The following is a 19,300-nucleotide window of genomic DNA, read 5'->3' as shown; positions in this document are numbered from 1 at the left end:
AGTAATGCCTAACATAATTTAGGTCAGGGAACTTCATATTGAAAAAACAATTGCGAGCTTCGTCACACTGCAAAATGCAAATGCTTTAGAAGATGCTGCCACTTTTTTAGAAGGCACACTCTTTCGCCTCTGTAAATAGCGTAGTTGCATTTTGATTTCTTTAAAGGGGCGGATGTAGAACGCAGGACAAAGCATAATAACCAGTTTGTTAATCAGGAACCTTTATTTAAGTATATGTGTTCACTTCATTGCAATGTTGCAATATTGTTTAGTTGAACGAATACAGCAAGGGGCATACGAGCTTAGGTAAATGACGGCGCTCCTCATGTATGAGCGAATGGCATAGAAAAGCAGTAAGGCAGGGAGTTTAACCAGATGCGCGTCCGGTTTGCTAGCTTGCACTGTGGAAAGGAGTTGTATGGATTGTGGCAGTGGGTTATGGAACATAGCCATACATGAAAACAACCAAGGGATCTGAGGGGTTGAATGTACTGTTAGTTACAGACATTAGAAGGCACCAGAAAATAAAGACACTAAATACCATTGTAGATTTCCTGTGCTTCTTTGTAGGTTGGCTTCTTTTCATTATCATGCATAAAACAGCGTTATATGTCTCAGTTCGATAATTTTGGAAACTGACAATCTTCTCATGGAAATTTCTAGTTTAAGCGCACTTTCGAAATTGTGTTCGCAGCATGCGCTGTGTATGTAATCGCTTTCCTGTTTCTTCCCACAGCACGTGCAGGAAATTCTTGGAAAGCTTTTCTGTTGAAAGTTAACGACGCTCCAGACCTCGAGAAAGGAGATTGGGGCTTCGTAATTTGACGTATTTTAGTTGTGCTCCAGTTAATTTCACGCATGTAATGCATGCATAGCCACATGCCCTGGTGGCTCAGTGGCAATGCGTGCTCCTGCTGAGCACGATGTCCTAGGTCCCATTCCCTGCGTCCACGGCCGAAATTTGATGGGGGCGAAATTGAAAAGTGCTCGGGCACTTAGATTTGCATACGCGTTAAAGAGTCTCACTTGGCCGATCAAGCTACGGTGTTACTACGTAATTAAACAGGCGGGATCACCGAAGGTTGCGGTTTTAGTTCACAAAACGGTGACGGCCGTGGGACAACATTGTAAACATCACAAGATTAATCAGATGCTAGTGGAAGTCCTCCCGCAGAAGAGGGGTAGACGTAGCACTTTCATCCTGAATGTGTACAGTCCGCCGAGGGCTGAGAAGGACGACTTCCGCAACTTCATTTACGATAGCGCGAGAGCCGCTGGCTCCAACCAGCGGGTAGTGGTGAGAGACATGAATGCAAGACACACGACTTGGCGCTGCCAACAAGACACGCAAAAGGGGAGGTCGCTCCTCAATGCGGTTGACCAAACGGGCCTCGAACTGATAACCAACCTCCTCCAACCAACCCCAGTAGGCAACAGTGTAAGTCGAGACACGTTTCCGGACCTGTAATTTGTGAAAATCTTAAGGGAATACTCATGGACGCACCTGGCCGAAACACTGGGCAGCGATCACTACATCCTCAGCATCTCGGTATCCACCCCGAAACTCAAGAGAACAATTGGCTAAATTAGGCTCACGGACTAGGAGGCGTACAGGCAGTACCCCCCGCCCGAAAACGGTATAACGTACGTAGCGGAATGGATGCAGCACCTCCGGGACACCCACATACAAGCCACCAAAACCATCCAGCGCACGGTCGAGACGCTCCCGGTCGACCGCCGGCTCTTACACCTGTGGGAAGCCCGTGAGGGCCTCCTGAAATGGTGGAAGCGACAGCGGTTGAACCGGAAACTGCGTCTACAAATCGAGCATATAACAGAAGAAGCCAGAAATTACGCGAGCGAGCTGACGTAGCAAAATTGGGTACAGTTTTGCACTTCGCTCTAGGGTAGCCTGAGTACGGCGCAGACGTGGGCCATCCTACATTGCCTGATCGAGCCCGACAAGGCGAAATCGACAACAAGTCGGACGCTTCTACAAATCGCTCACAAGTTCCCCGGAAACGACCAGGATCTGATTGACACCTTAAAAACCAGATACCTGGGTAGCGAGTCCATACGACCCTGCCTCCTGAAATGCGAAAGAGAACCAAGACCAGAGTGGTACGCCCCGATCACGGTGGAAGAGGTGTATGCCGCAGCACGAGCCTCACAGCGCAACACTGCTCCAGGGGTTGACAATATCACCAATGCCATGATTAGAAACCTGATCCAGATGCACATCTTGGACTTGACGGAATACCTAAACAAAGAACTCTGGAGCAAGGGCCACGTGCCGAAAGAGTGAAAACACGCGGAAATCGTGACCATTCCCAAACCCGGCAAGAAGCCCGCGACCGACGCCTGCGTCCTATCTCGCTGACTTCGTGCCTCGGCAAGTTGTACGCGAGGGTCATCGAAACCCGCCTCCAACATTACAAGAGGATGGTGGCCTCTTCCCGCACACCATGCTTGGCTTCAGGCCGGGACTTTCTGCGCGAGATGCTTTCCTGATCCTAAGGGAAGAAGTTCTCAAAGGCATCCCAAAGGGAGGAGAACACCTGCTCGCACTCGACATGAACGGGGCCTTCGATAACATCTCACGACGCCATTCTCAAGGAACTGAACGACATCAGCTGCGGGAAGCGCATCTTTAATTACGTCGAATCGTTTCTGAAGGGCTGGACGGCAACCATCGGAATAGGCCAGACTCGATTGGACACGATCGACGGGCCAAATAAAGGAACGCCGCAAGGGGCGATAGTCTCCCCGATTCTCTTCAACGCCCCGATGCTACCGCTGACCAAAGAGCTGCGGAAGCTCCCGGACCTAGGTTACGCCCTGTACGCAGACGACATCATGCTCTGCACCACCAAGGGCTCCCTCGCACAAAAAGAGGCGAACCCTCAGGAGGTCGCGAAGGCTGTGGAGATATTTGCAGCAGCGAGCGGGATGGGTATCGCGCCCGAGAAGTCCGAGGTGATCCGGGTGCACGGAGGAGGAATCTACAAGTCCTTCGGCCCTATCGACCGCTATCTAGAGGGCCAGAAGATCACAGAAAGCAATAAGACTAGGATTCTGGGTTTTCGGATCCAGAGCAACTTGAAAGCCTCCCACACCATCCAAACCCTAAGGTCTGCTACCAACCAGATCTCGCGGATTATCAAACGAATAACAAGAAGCCGCAAGGGCATGCGAGAAGAGGACACGCTTCGTCTCACCCAGGCTCTGGTGATCAGTAGAGTAACGTATAGCATGCCGTATCGCTGCCACTCGCTAAACAAACCCGACCAAGAACAAGTCGATGGCATCATCAGAGGCGCGTACAAAATGGCTCTGGGTCTCCCTGTCACCGCCTCAAATGATAAGTTAGCGGCCCTCGGGATCCACTAAACCTTCGCTGAGCTGTCGGACGCTGTTATGGCTTCACAAAAAGCCAGACTACAGAACACGGCGGCGGGCAGAGCCATCCTCCACCGGACTGGCGCGGCAACGGAGCTCCGTGCCCTCGAAGGGCAACGATCACTCCCACCTGAGGTCAGAGGCAAGATCAAGGCGAACACCATACCGAAGGACGACGCAAGGCTCGCGTCGACAGACAGCGCCGACAATTCAAGGGTGACCCGTACGTAACGTACGTGGACGTGGCGGCATACCCTATAGGGGGCCCCTTCGCGGTAGCCGCCGTGAACGGGAGAGACAACTCCTTGACCCTCGCGGCCTCCGTCAGGGCAGAAACCCCAGCTGCGGCTGAGTCCATAGACGCGGCGCTAGTAATAAAGCAGCAAGACAGGGTAGGCATCGAAGTTCATGCCGCTACCGACTCGCAGCAGGCCTGCCATAATGTTATCAACGGACGAACACCGCTGCTGGCGGCTCAGATTCTTGGCCCGAGGCTGCAAGAATCCTATCAAATCAGGTGGACGCCGGGACACGCGGGACTGGAGGGGAACGAAAGGGCGAACGCCTTAGCGCAGTGCTAATCAACCGAGCGGAACAAAACCAATCGTCTCATAAATCCCCACGCTTTACCTTCGTGCCCCTGCCATCCAATTACTGCGACCGACTCGAGATCCAACGATTCAACCGCAGGATTTATCCTGCCTGTCACAGCAAGCTCAGCACTGAAGAGGCAGTAGCTCTCCGACTTATTCAGACCAACACATTCCCAAACCTACACAGGTATAGTAATATGCACCCACATACATATCACGGCATCTACCCCTGGTGCGGCGACACACGCCCTACCCTCTTTCACATATCGTGGGAGTGCGGGGGCAAACCTCAACACTTAAAGACCCCGGTCATATGATAATTGTGGCCATGTAGTCCCTGCGAACTCCTTAATCTCATCCACCCACCTAACTTTCTGCCGCCCCCTGCTACGCTTCCCTTCTATTGGAATCAAGTCCGTTACCCTTAATGACAATTGGTTATCTTCCCTCCGCCTTACATGCCCTGTTCATGCCCATTTCTTTTTGTTGATTTCAACAAAGATGTAATTAACTCGCATTTCTTCCCTCCCCTAACCTACTCTTTTCTTATCCGCTTCACGTTACACCTATCATTCTTCTTTCCATAGCTCGTTGTGTCGTCCTCAATTTAAGTAGAACCCTTTTCGTAAGCCTCCAGGTCTCTGCCGCGTTGGTGAGTACTGGTAAGACAAAGCTGTTATGCACTTTTCTCTCGAGGGATAAGGCAACCGGATGTTCATGATCTGAGAAAGCCTGCCAAAAAAATTTGTAGAGCGGAAATTGTGCACTTTGACTAACGACAGAATGATTTCTCAAAATATTATAGACTGATGTGGAATTGTGAACACTGGTACCCAACACCTTTTTTTTTTATTGCATAAGGGGAGAGGTAGCTGAAAAATCTATTTGCATAAGAAATGAAATAATTTCATGGCCAACAATTCTGTGCCACAATTCGCGGTGGAGTAAGACACATCGCTTTCTATAAGAAATGATTGCAATGACCATATACTTCTCCATTTATTCATTGTAACCTAACAATGATGGAACAATACATTCCTCCTCAACAAAAACATATGAAGATTAAGTAGAAACACTACATTTCCATTCTTAAAGGGTATTTTGCTTTTATGAAATGTAAGAATGCGAGCTTTGGCACTTACCGTTTCCACCTCGTTTATACCGTTGCTATTTGTAACGAAGACGAGATTGTCAGCCAGTACGGTGCTCCTTTCAAGATTGAGCGTTATCTCCTCGTTAAGCTTAAGAACCAAATTTCCGGCTGTCGTACGCTCTTGCAATATACGCGGATAGGTATGAAGTTCTGTTGCTGCTACATGAGAAAATACAAAGCACAACTTCAAATCACGAGAACTTACAGTTTCTTGACTAAGAACGCAAGTCGATTCATAAATTTCCCCATCAATTCAGATTTTGCAATAAAAAAGAATATCGGATAACTTGTTCTGTTTTTTGATTATAAAACATTTTAGTGACAAAATTATTCGCACTTTCAAACGTCACGCTGCCGTTGGATAGTTAAAGTGTTTTTTAAGCCTTAAAATCGGACGCGCTGTAATTTTCTTCACTAAAGATTCTTCTGACCTGTTAAGAAATGAATTAAGAGCGAAAAATATATTCTCAGAGATTATGACTAGACCATAATGTTGGTGACATTGCCGATACTTTTTCGCACATTAACACAGTTACCGGTGAACCGCTGTATGGCTTCAGCCATTATATGATCAATTTCGTGTAGCTGCAGTTCTAATAATTCTCAGCGATGGCACACATACGCGCACAAGTTGGATAAAGATGGAAAAACGGACTGAATTTCTATGGTGAAGCACGCCAGTGAAAATAAAGTGCGTATAGCGTTTACGTGCAAACATTCTTTATCGGAAACTTCTTTTTTTTACGTTGCCAATTATTGCACGTTAAATTCAGGAAACACCGAAAAGGCAATAACACATAGCATTACGGGAATTACATTACGGTACTTTTAAGCGATCTACAACATTAAACAAAACCATCATCGCACGAATAATGACAGAAAAAGTTTACCATGTTTCCACTCACTCACCTGCATTGCAGCACACAATAAGTCGTAGGAATGCGATAGCAGCAAGCATTATTTGCTGGCTGTGGTACATTAGACACGTGTACTGCCTCGGCAGAGCAGTGTTGCGTGGGTAACTTCTACAACGCAATATAAGCACCCTAGATAAAGAAGTAAACACGCCTTTGTACGTTTGTTCCTGTCAGGTCCTGTCAAAGGGCGAGAATTTTCATCATTGTGTGAGAAAGTGTGACTGACGTTCTATGTTTCTAGGCTTTCGGGTCACCAATGCCGGTGCAAATACAACGCGTGGCGGACTGACCGTGAACTTTGAATAAAGCTGTCGAATATCCCCGCAGAAGGGTGGTAGCTCGTCACTCCTTTTTCAAGTCCGTCGATCAGTACCCGAAGACGTAATACACTTATTTTGGGTGCCTTGAGTCATGCCGTAGTATGCCTGATTGCACAGAATATGCGCTTTTATTCGATAGGTAAGTCGTTATGCTGTATTGCGGCAATTGGCTGTTCGGATGCCAACGTCCAAGAACGGAAGTCACTGGACTGCTGTTCGATTGAGCTGTGCGTGTTGTTAAAATGAACTAGAGTTTCAAAGTAAATAAAATGTCTGTCTAGAACTCTGGAATAAATGAATGTTTAGTCAACACGCTCCCAAGCTTATTACACGAGATTTCACAGAAGGCAACGCATGGAACTGAACATACATGTTTGCATCGCGGTTCCGAAAAGGAAAAAAAAAAAAAAACTATACACAGGATGGTCATTGTTATTTTTTTACATTCGCAGCACTTCCCCCTGCACAACAACAGCTGGGACAATAATCGCATAGATTTAGTTAACATTTTCTGAAGTAATTGTTTACGTTGCTGAGAATATTTAAATACTGATTCCACCTATGAAGTCAAAGTGTTGATGCCGCTGAGAGCATGGTGCTTTTGAGAAAGATATATAGAGCCAATGCCTGTTGCAGTGCTTGTAAGGGTTGCGGATTTCACCGCATGGAATGAAGAAACCCGCCACACATTTCTGTTTTCGACAGCGTGTCATATAGCCAAACGAGGGGCATCGGCGTTTATTACGCGTGTGCGAAATTTTTGAACTCAATCAATCAATCAATCAATCAATCAATCAATCAATCAATCAATCAATCAATCAATCAATCAATCAATCAATCAATCAATCAATCAATCAATCAATCAATCAATCAATCAATCAATCAATCAATCAATCGTGTATCAATCTAGATCAAGCGGTGAAGAGAAAAGCGCAGAAGAAATGTAGCGGAAACGCACTTCGCTACTCGTGTGACTGCGAGTTCTGTAAGTTACATGTTCATAATTACCGATATACACCGCAGTATAACCTTCTACGGCTCGTTTCTAAGGCAACACCGCATTCACTAGAGCCACTTTTGTGTCGCTTTGAAGCATCGAACTCGTGGCTGAGTGCGGAAAGATAACACTACTTCCTAAAGGAAACCTTTCACTGGAGGGGATTTAACATTTGAACACGAAACAAGGAAGTCAGGTAACAGATTACCTAATCGCACTTGTGTTAGTAGTGTTATCTTTCCGTATGCTTAGTGTTCGATTCTCTCTAGAATATTTAAGTTCCGTCAAAAGAAAGAAATTGTACCATGATATGATAGACTCATTAATGCCAGTTCCAACGTATAGGTTAGCATACTATGGAGGTTCAGGTGATGATGTTCTCAAAAGGGTCAAAAGAATGCCTGTGAAACCATCGGTAAAATCATTATTCTTCAAACTCCACACAAATACCTTGCCAGTAAAGACTTCGCTGGCCGACAAGGGAATATATGTGCCGTGGACCACCGATTGTATAATGTGTAAAAAAACAGAGACTGTCGATCACGTCTTCATTGATTGTTGGGATCCCTTTTTTCATTGGGACATCTTACAACGAACATTAAAGAAAGCATTACCAATAACCCCACGTGGTATCAGATACTTAGACACAGGCAATAACGGTATTCCAGATGACCTTATTATGCTGCTGAGCCTCCATAGTATATGGTCCACAAGAATGTTGGTATGTCATGATGATGTGAATGCCCATTCTGTGCGAGAAAACTTTATTGAAAGTGTCGTCTACATGCGTGAAGTGTACAAAGCCCAGAAAGAACCGCCCGATTGGTTGCCGCTGTTCGATGAGTTGGCTAAATTCAAGCGATTTTAATTTCAGAGAGTCGGTATAAGCTAAGCTGATTCTCTTTTTAACAATGTATTCGCATGGCATTTCTGTAACGAGGAAATAAAAAAAAAAACTCGTGGCTGAGTGGTAGCGTCTCCGTCTCACACTCCGGAAACCCTGGTTCGATTCCCACCCAGCCCATCTTGCAAGTTGTTTTTTTATTCATGAAGTGCATCCCGGGATTTATCGCTCACGGCCAACGTCGCTGACGCCGACGACACCGGCTTTTCTGCGATACGAGCTCCTTAACGCAAAAAGCTGCCGATAAGGTAGCTTGACGGGATTTCGCTCCCATACGTTTGAGCAGCAACATTTACAACAGACTAAAGAGTGTAGAGGGGCCTGAGAAGCGCAACGTACATCCGCTTATTGTAGTCGGGTGGGCTGCATGCACCTAATTCCCCTTTAGGCCGACCCGCGGAATTAGCGAGGAACCAAGACTTCGAGGAGCACAATGCACGAGACTGACGTAGTCGCCACGTCGCGGCTTCTCCTCCCTGCGTGGAGGGAGCCTAACCGACTCTGCAGGCATTTTCACTAAAGTTGTTCTCTCTCTCTCTCTCTCTCAAGATCGGACGCACATGTTGAGCTATACGTGATGCAAAGCTCTAGTGAAGCGGCGAATTAAATGCTTTACAACTAACAGCGTTGCATACAATGTTTTTACTTTGATGCCATGTGGCACGTAATTTTGTGGAATTTTCGCCTTTAGCCATCACAAAGATCACAACTTTATTGTCATGCAGCTCTTATGTTTACGCACTTCAAATGCTCATGGCTTATGTCTAAATACGAGCTCCAAATCAGGCGGATGCACAATGTGAGACGTCTACGCTGCAATGCCACAAGGACGAAGGCCATGCATGATGCTTCTCAAGAAAGTATCGATGACAGGTTTGTGCACAGTATAGTACGATACGCGTACGCAATGTTTAGGGACACCGGACATCTTCAGTAACAGCGGAACATGCCCTTTCAGTGAAATTCATCACTTTCTTTTTTTAAAAAAAATATTCTGGGGTTTTACGTGCCAAAACCACTTTCTGATAATGAAGCACGCCGTAGTGGAGTACTCCGGAAATTTTGACCAGCTGGGGTTCTTTAACGTGCACCTAAATCTAAGTACACGGGTGTTTTCGCATTTCGTCCCCATCGAAAAGCGACCGCCGTGGCCGGGATTCGATCCCGCGACTTGGTGCTCAGCAGCCGAAAACCATAGCCACTGAGCAACCATGGCAGGTGTCACTTCCTTTGACTGTCTTAGCAGAACATGAGCAAATCGTGACCGATACCACAGCGCATGTGAGCATAGATTCACGCGCGAGCGTGCTCATCACTACAGAGGAACTGTTTACAGTACATCAGCACCATGTTTCTTGCCGCAGAGTCAGCAGACACAGCAAGAAAAGCTGAAACCGACTAGTACGCTGTCTGAGAGGAAGGACTGTTGTGGCACTACATTCGTCACGTGGGCGATGAAACAGATGGCTCAGCGTCTCTCAACGGGGTAAAACGGCACAAGCATAGGTATTTCATCAAATACTACCATGATAGTGCCATAGCTGGACATTCCTCGGGGACAAAAACTTGCGATAAAATGTGTCATTCACTAACGCAGCTTGGAATGAAACAAGACATACTGTGCTACACTCGTCCATGTCCAGCCCACTAAACAACCAAGCCGCACGGTAGGTTTGCGTAGGGCCCCATGAAGCACGCCCAGAGCAGATCCTCTTGGCTGAGTGTAGCTGCTACGTCAGGGGACCGTTCCCTACGAGCCCGCGGTGTAACCAGGTCTTGTTTATGGTGATAGACAACTTTAGGGGGTGGGTGCAATTGTTTCCTTGCGCAAGTTTACGTCACGCAATGTCTGCGAGCGCCTTTTTAAAATAGTCGCGAGGTTTTGCTTCCGAGTACAGCTGATCACCTCTAACTCTGCGTATTTAATGAACAAGGTGTTCGCGGAGTGCTACATGACCGTGAGAATTTTTCAAGCTCGTACATCTGTGTACCATCCACGGAACAACACTACGAACAGGGTGAACCCTCATCTAAAGTGGATGCTTGTCGAACACGCAGCTCGGCACAAAGACAGGGACTTGAAACTTTCGGGAATGGCTTTCGCTGCAAGAACAACTGCTAACCGCTGCACTGACTTACACAGCTGATCATAAGAAAATTGTTGCGCTTTCCCCAGGACCACCCCCTGAAATATTCTAATGTGCACAGTGTGACTTTTGCAATATTTGCAGGTGATCTTCAGAGGTGGTTGAGGGACACGTTCAGCAGGTTCGACATACCCTGATGTCGCCAGATTAAAAGAGACGGGCTAATATATTAAACGTCGGCGCGACATCAGGTTTGAGGCAAGTGACCTAGTGTTGAAAAAGACGCGTCCCTGAGTGACGCTTCAATAGGCTCTCGTGCAGCACTAGCGTGCACGTGGGAAGGACCCTATATTGCGAAGAGCCGCTCAGGACTACAGTACATGCTCTCACAACACCATGCCGGTGAATTAGTACGGCCCCATTTACGCCTCAAACCTGAAGCTCATTTTCATGCTTGACGATATGGGGTTTTTATGCGTCTTGAAATACTTCACCCGCTTTTCGGAGGCGAGCTGTGTATCTATCAAGCTACCTACGTTTGCGTGTCTCTAAATGTTTTCCCGCTTACCTGGCTCACTGGGTAGCCCATGGTGGAATGGATAGCGCTTTGGGCTATATTGCGGAGGGAACAGGGTTGGAAGCTAACGTTCGACCAACTTGTGTGACTGAGTATGTGGCAATGTGTTCATATGTGTCGCTCTTCAACGAGCCTTTTGCACGCCGATATGGGTCACTGTAGATGCGGGACTGGGCATTTACCGTTCTTTAACGAAACTTGGACGTTAATTTAAAGCTATGAGTGAGTTCCACTGCATCTATGCTAATTTTAAATGAACCTTTTGATGTTCGCTTGGGTCACGGGGTATGTGCCAGTAGGTGTATACCACTTTTCAATGAGCGTCTTCTACTGCAACCTGGGTTACTATGTGTCCTACTGTGGGGTTGTGTTGTTCCACAATGACAAGAAATATCCTTGAAATTTCCCTAATGCTGGTCGGAATCGAACCCACGTCACATGGGTTTCTCAGGAAGAGCAATCTAACGCTTCAGCACGCAGCGCCACAAATACACTGGATATGTGCCACTTTTGAAAGAACGTCATTTACGCCGACACTTTAGCGAGCTGCGCCAAGAAATCGCTGCTTTGTGGCGCTGTACAATCAACCTCACGCCAATGTGTTCCACTCAGTATGTGCCACTCAGTGTGCGGCAAGGGAGGGAACCATTCTCAGAGTTCACCGCCCGCGACGCGCCACACTTCTCGCCTCGGGGGCCACAGGCAGGCTTCGCGGCAGCGCCGCTTGATGACACCGTGTGAATTTAGGGATCAGCTTAAGCGCCGTCCCGCTGCAGTACACGCGTCGTACATACGAGTAACTCGTTTCAATGGTGGCAATACGTTGTGTAGCTAGATTAATTTCACGCTAAACGCAATACTGTCATAAAGACCGTGAGATGGGCTCTGGCGAATTTTTCACAGGCACTATTTGCAATGTACGACAGCATGAATTCGCTGCCGATGTCAAGGCCCGAGCGTTGGCACAACATCGAGCCCAGATGAAGCGGCATAAAGTGGGCGCCGGCACAAAACAAGTGGCATCAGACGGCTTTGTTACGAAGGCGTTGCTTTTTCCGTTCTACATTTCCCTTCTTGCTTGAGAGGGCGACACGTAGGGCTCTGCCTTGTGGACGCCTTGAGCGCTTGGTTCGTTAACCCTGTGGCTGTCGGTGGATGCGTGCCTCTACGGGTGATTGTTGTTGCGTAGCTGGCCGTGTGGCAGCTTTTGATGATTCAATAAATCGTGTTATGTTGTTAGGGTGCCTGATTTGTTGTGCTTCATGCTACAGAGGTGAAACATCAAACACCGCTACCTGCCTAGAACGTAAGGCGAACCCAGCTTCGTTAAATATTAGTGTGAAGCATTATATGCGAAGCACTCAGCAACGTAACACAAGGTCAATTTGAAATTTTTTTGTTCACATAAAATAAATTTCCGCTTAGAAATTGAGCAAAATAATGCTACAATAATAAACAAACAATAATAAAAAATCAGGGGGCCATATAAGGCATGCAATTACTCATTTAAAACTGAATTTTTTTTGGGTTTCTTGAGGAATGTGAATTGATAATCTAGCTTCGGAGTTTGAAAATAGCCAATGTGTATTATCTTTGTAGTAAGGGTTCATTTAGGATAAGTCGCGTAACCGTGCGATAGTTGGAGGATCCTGGGTCCTGTGGGAAGGAAGGCCCTGTCATCCGCAACGAATTCGCAAGCCGTGCCCCTCACGCATTAGAGGCGCAGCTACAACGTAACTGGTGCGCACGTGTCCCAGAGGTGCGCGCTCATTGGTGGAATAATTGGACATCGGGTGCCGCTTGCTATCCCCCACAGCTACTCCTGCTTTCAGACTGCAAACATGCTCCCGCCAAAGAGGGTGGGTATTAAGTCTACGTTATACGGCAGAGCAGCTAGTAATAGGCAGCGCTGCCCTAATCTAATGGAAGAGAAGCAAAATGTTTAGCGCGGAAACGCACGAATAATGAACTATTTGTAATGCTTCGCGGCACAATAATTCCCCTTATGGGAGTTTCTGCCGTAATTTTATGAACATTCATTGTTCCGCCACATTATACAACCATGGTATGGAGTAATATTATTCTGTTTTACTTTACGTCAGGTTGGCGTTTGAGCAACCAGTTAGCAAGAAATCTATATATCATGGTGGTACCTGTGTGGCTTCCCTAATTCATGCATGGGCTTTATTGGGTGCTGTTCTCCTGTAGCTGGCTATACTAACTCTGTACAAGAAGGAGCGTGTTGATAAGTGTATACTGGTATAACGCCTCAAGCAGTGCGGTGACACTGTGGTAGCAGCGTCTTTAGGACCGAACCGAGCCGTCCAGCCGAAGGCTGGCTGTCGCGTTGGGGTGTCTGGACATGCCAGAGTATGCTGCCAGTAAAGCCACAATGCGGGTCTTTGTTGGAGTAATATCGCTTTGGATAAAGTGCCCGGGAGGCTTTTTGCCCACTGTGTTACGAATTCGCAGATGGAGTTGCAAAGAATTTCTGTATTTGTATTCGGGTCCTGGGCATGTTTGTCGAATTTAACGACGGGAACGGAACGGCTTTCCGCAAGATCATCGCAAGGACGGACAATGCTTTCCGCCTGGTTCGCATAACCACAAACCGGCACCGAGGCATGAAGGAGAACAATCTCCTCACGCTGATCAATGCCTTCGTAGTATACCACCTCACGTACGCGATTTATATGCACAACTGGCTCACAGCGGAGTGAGACCAGCTCAACGCTCTCATGCGCAAGGTAGTCAAGAGGGTTCTCGGGCTACCCATCAGGACGCATACAGAGAACTTCCTGAAGCTGGGGGTACATAACACCACCGAGGAGATTGCCGAAGCTCAAGAACGCGTGAAACTCACTCGCCTGACCACCACAGCGCTAGGTAAACGCATCCTCGAAGAGCTGGGTTATGGTCAGTACCCCGATACCTAGGTGCATTCGAGACAAGTTCGAAGTGGCCCCTGTGCCCCGAAACACCCACCCCTCCACAACGAGGGCAGACGCAAGGCCAGGGCAGCAGCCATCTACCAAACAGATCAAGCAACCCGACATTAGAGCAAGCTTCGTCGACGCCGCGGAGTGCAGTGACGGGAAGACCTTTCCCGCTATTGTGGTCGACTCCAGCGGCAAGATTTCCATAGCGCCTTGATTCGCACTGCAGACCCCCGAGTCACCGAGCAAGCCGCCATCGCCCTCGACCTGCTAGACGGTCGTGGGTCTGAGCTCTATAGTGATTCCAAAACGGCAGTTAGGGCTTTTCAGAAGGGATGCATCGCCAAGCAAGCTGCTCGTCTTCTTAGTGGCTCGAGTCCATATGCTCTCACACATCATTTAATTCACTGATTTCCCGCTCACGTAGGGTCGGTCGAGGGTGCTCCCCCGAACCTCAATGAGTCTGCTCACGAGGCTGCGCGTGACCTCACCGACCGCGCTTCCTCTATAAGGAGCGTTGACTCCACTCCTCTCTACAGCCACAGGGACGCTCCCGCTACTCACAACGAGATTATTAAATTTTTCTACATGCTTAGAAGGGTCCTTCCACCCTCTCACCCCATATTCATTAGGGCGCAAGCGGTGTCGCTTAGACTTCTACAGACCAGCACATATCCGTGTCTGTCCGTTCTCCACGACACTTACCCCGACGTATATTGCTACGACGCTTGCCCGTCCTGGAGTGAGTCAACGTGAGGCTGGGTCCGATATTCAGGACGTTTGACAAACACTTATATATTTCCTCTGGGAACAGGTGGATCGGTGTAGACACGGATTGCGCCACGCGCTACGCCATCACCTGAGCGCTTCCTACAAGCTGCGCCACAGATGTCGCCGGTTTTCTTCTACGCGACGTGATTTTATTACATAGAGCTCCGCGAGAACTTCTCACAGACCGTGGCCGGACATTCCTATAAAAAGTTATCGCGGACATCCTGCAGTGCTGTGCCACGAGGCACAAGATATCCACGTCATACCATCCGCAAACAAATGGTCTCAAGGATCGTCTCAATCGCACTCTCACAGACATGCTCGCGAAATATGTCTCTTCAGACCACACCGACTGGGACATCGCTGTACCGTTTGTCACAATTGCTTATAATTCCTCTCGCCACGACACAGCCGGTTATTCCCCATTTTTCCTTCTGTTCGGCCGAGAACCAGCACTGGCCCTCGACACTACCCTTCCTGTTCACGTTGCACCGACCAGTGAATATGCACTTGACGCCATCGCTCGCCGTGCCCACGCAAGGGAATTTGCCCGTGACCACCTTCCGAAATCCCAAGAGAGTCAAAGGCGTTTGTACGACCGGCGACACCGAGAAGTGCACTTCCCGCCTACTTCTTTGGTACTTTTATGGTCTCCGTCACGTCAGGTCAGCCTGTCAGAAAAACTGCTGTCTCGTTACACAGGCCCATACCGAGTGCTTCGTGCCGTGACTCCCGTCACCGATGAGATGGCCCCTAACGCCCCATTTGCTTCCATTCCCGCGATATCGTGCACGTTACACGACTGAAGCAGTATCACCCTCCCAGTGATGACATTTAGACGCTCCGGGACGTCGCTTCTGCCGCCGGGGGATTATGCTACACGCGTGTGGTATTTGATTGTTTGAACGACGCGCGTGGGCGCCATCACTCCAGAAAAGAGGAAGAAGAACGAATTGGGCTCGCGCTGTAAATTAACCGGTCAGCACTGCAAGCGCTGTTGTAAACACAACCTGTAAATAGTTGATCGTCTCACTGACTCGTCCTTCACGCAACAAAAGCACAAGAGTTCACAACGCATATCGAGCACATCAGACATCGACAACGGGACAGGTGACGAACTTTCACGCATCATCGCCTTCGGTACTTCTATATCTGCTGTGGACTGGGAACTCTTAGCTCGGGCGCAGATGGAAGACCCCGCGTTGCAGACTCTGCTTGAACACCCTCGTTCCGTCCGTCTGCAGCTCGTTCCTCGGCCGTTTGTGCATGGCTCACTCTCGTGCGACATGTCAGTGGCTGGACCTCCCCCTCCAATTTGGCTGCCTTTCGTCGTGCAGTTTTCCAATCACTTCGAGACATCTGCCATCCCAGCATCCAAACCACGCCGAGTATTGTTACATAGTGGTAGGTCTGGCCGAGCGTGAACACTGATGTTGGCGAGTGATTCACTTGACAGACCGTCAAAGTGACCCGGCACATGCAGACTCCCGCGCAGCTTTTCTTGCCACCTGAGTGTCTTTTTGACCACGTTCATCTTGATTTGGTCGGATCGCTTTCTCCATCTCAGGGCCGCCCTTACATTCTGACACTGATTGACCGCTTCACCCTTTGGCCCGAAGTCATGCCCATTTCATTCATCACTACGGAAACGGTCGCCAAAGCCTTCGTTTCAGCATGGGTTCGCCACTTCGGATGCCCCAATATTGTTAGAACTGATCGCGGCTTACAATTTCAATGTGCTCTCTTCACTTCCCTCAAGCGCCTGCTTAGCACTAAGTACTACAGTACCCGCGCACACCTGTCCTGTTTCAACGGCATAGTTGAGTGGCTGTATCGCCAGCTTAAGACTGCCCGCACAGCAAGCCTGGATCGAAAGCACTGGGTCGACCACTTTCCTATGATGCTTCTTGGTCTACGCGCCATCCGTGGTCCGGACTTCGGCATTTCAGTGACCAAAGTCGCCTACAGTGCACTCCTGTGGCTTCCTGATGACTTGTTCGGTCTTTCCGCCCCCTCAACCAAGCCGCTGTAGTACTTGCAATGCCGACAGGACTGCATTCAGCAAGTGCGCCACGCGCCGCCTCGGCCTTCTGACCACAACATCGTTGTGCATGCGGACCTTGAGTCCTAGATGTATGACTTTCTCAGACAAGACGCTGTAAAGGCACCTCTTAGATCGTCTTAATATATGCGGTGCCGTGACCTCCACAAGACACCTAAGTTCGCCGCCATCTTATTGAATGGCCGTGGAGAGGTCGTCTCGTTAAGCCGCTTCAAACCGGCCTATCTCGAGAGGCCTCCCACGGAGCTCCCCGCGGATGTCGCCGGCTTATCCACCATTCTGCTTGTCACCAAGGTAGCCCTATCTCTGCATCCTCGACGCGTACATTTCGCCTTTCCGTTTGAGCCGGAGGGCGCTGTAGAACCCACCAACGCTCTGAGGCGGCGTCTTGATGCCGGCTGCGAAAGACGAGGAAAATAAATGTGGGCAGCGTGCTTCGCTGGTCCTCTTGTTCTGGCGCTTCCGGCCCCCTCTGTTCCCGATAGTTTCATTCCATCGACGTTAGAATCTCAAATGTAATTACTCTTAATTCCTGCATACGCGCAACGCCATATAGCTTCGTGCAACCCATATACGTTGCGTACTAAAAAATTTAAGAACACCTGCATAACGGCTGGATGGTGCATTACAAATCGACGGGAAATAGCGCACTGGAAAACACACACAACGGCCGAGAAAGAAAGCGCATGTCCTGTACTTTTCCGGGTGTTGTGCGTGTTTTCCAGTGCGCTTACTCTCCGTCGATCTACTGGAAACTTCATTATTCTGTTCAATGAGTGCAACTACAATCGCTAATGAAACGATATGCACTCATACAGCACGTTTCTGCTTCGGCTTTTTCTTTTAATCTTCCTGTATGCCTCTGGTCAAAAAATAAGCGATGAATTATTCACTGAATGAAGCCTGCACAAGTTAATGTAGTAGAATATGTTCGAAAGAAGACACCCGCATAAAGATACACAGATTCAAGGTGGTTGGGGGAATAAAAACACGTGGAAAGCACCTCAGATTATGAAAAAAGAAATAGTCAATACGATGAACCCTAATCTTAGCTAAAGGTCTAACTTAAAGGTCCAGTGTTACTTTTTCAATATATGCTTAAAATTTGTAATTACCTATTTGTGGTACATTTCTTTTCTATAACTATCATTTTAAATCTAATTTCTCATTGCGACTGCTGTTTCATAATTGCCAAGAGTTTAGAAAACAGCGATATCAAAGACCGCTGCATTTGACATTTTCTCGCAGGAGTGAGTCAGTGGCCAAAAAAGGAAAAGTTTGAACTTCAGAAACCGAATTGGAAGTTTATGGCCTGCTTCAGCTTTCTGCGCACCAACACTTTCGTAGACGTATAGGGCAAAGTTGGGTTTTGATATTGTTTATTTGCTTGGTATTTCTCTTTTCTCGGTGGAGACATAGGTCTTCGTTGTCCGTGTATATACTGTGGGGCAAATGTTGCACTAAGACGAAAGAGTATCTGGAACACCTACAAGCACTCCACATGGCATCTGGAGGGCAATATGTTGTTCTCAGCTCGGTGTTATTGGGTCACTGCACGTCAGAACGAACAGAAAGGTGCCTTTCCTGCCGATTAACATGACAGACTAATTCAAAAGGTGTAGGCGTCTTGTTGACATCAGTCATCAGAAGTAACATTAACTGGGTGAGCGGGGACATTTTTGATATGGGTGCTTTTTGAACATGCAGAAGACGAGGAAGGTTACCCTCGAAGCGCTACAAGAAGCGACCCCGACCCGCCAGTAAATGTCGTCCCCTAAAAAGATTGGCCGCAATAGGAAAACTTACATTACGTTTTCTAGGCCATCTAAGTTTCCGAAAATCGGCGCGATGAGCTTAGAAAGCTAGTGCATGGAATATTATTTACCAGTATTGTGGTAACATAACACCAAAAGGCACGTTGGATGTGGTCCGTGGATGTTCTCTGACTCGTGGCCTAGAATGCGCTAAATAATAGTGATATTTATTGCAACAACCAATTGAAGTATGACACAAAAAGATGCACTATCGATACGAAATTTCGGGCCTCAAACAATTCCTTAGGCAGCCTTCAAAATTTTCTCGCAATGTTTTTTCTTTATTCTTTGAGTTTTGGTTACGAGCTGGAATTATGCATACTATAGGAGCTTCCGCAAAGCGGTGTATTGTTTTCAGCATGCCAGAGAAGAACGAAGGTGTTCAGCGGAAGTACTGTGTTTCCAGAGCACGTTGAAAGGTAGTGCGTGATAATTTCTAGCGCAATATCTGCTTACACACTAGTTTACCCATCAATTTATTGCTCTTAAAACTTTAGAATGCAATAACGTGCCGTTGCTTTTCAGTTCATGAGAACACGTTATTGCATTCTTATGTTTTAAGGGAATGAGATTGACGGGTAAATTAGTGCCTAAACAGATTTTGCTCTAGAGAATACAACGGGCTTGGCATAAAGAAAGCTGCATAAGGGAGGCCATCTATGTTTGCGATAAGCAATGGCCTTCTACTAATCCTGCGGCTTTTTATAGTTTTCACTTCAGTATGTACATGGCAACTGCATGGCGCTTTTATATTTATTAGTGGCTATTAG

The 19,300-nt window shown here is 47.8% G+C and overlaps 1 protein-coding gene across 1 annotated transcript in view; it reads right to left on the bottom strand.

Moving 5' to 3' along the window:
• The window catches only part of LOC126543710 (venom metalloproteinase antarease TserMP_A-like), a 77,634-nt gene extending 63,659 nt beyond the window's left edge, over window positions 1-13,975 (bottom strand). Inside the window, exons 1-2 of the mRNA XM_055078168.1 lie at window positions 13,933-13,975; window positions 5,135-5,304 (exon numbers count right to left, since the gene is read on the bottom strand). Coding sequence (XP_054934143.1) covers window positions 5,135-5,304; window positions 13,933-13,975 — 213 coding nt within the window. The remainder of the gene's footprint in view (window positions 1-5,134; window positions 5,305-13,932) is intronic.
• Between the last annotated feature and the right edge of the window lie 5,325 nt (window positions 13,976-19,300).

Source organism: Dermacentor andersoni, chromosome 10, assembly GCF_023375885.2.
Source record: "Dermacentor andersoni chromosome 10, qqDerAnde1_hic_scaffold, whole genome shotgun sequence".
Lineage (NCBI taxonomy): Eukaryota > Metazoa > Arthropoda > Arachnida > Ixodida > Ixodidae > Dermacentor > Dermacentor andersoni.
This window is presented reverse-complemented; position numbering and strand designations above follow the sequence as displayed.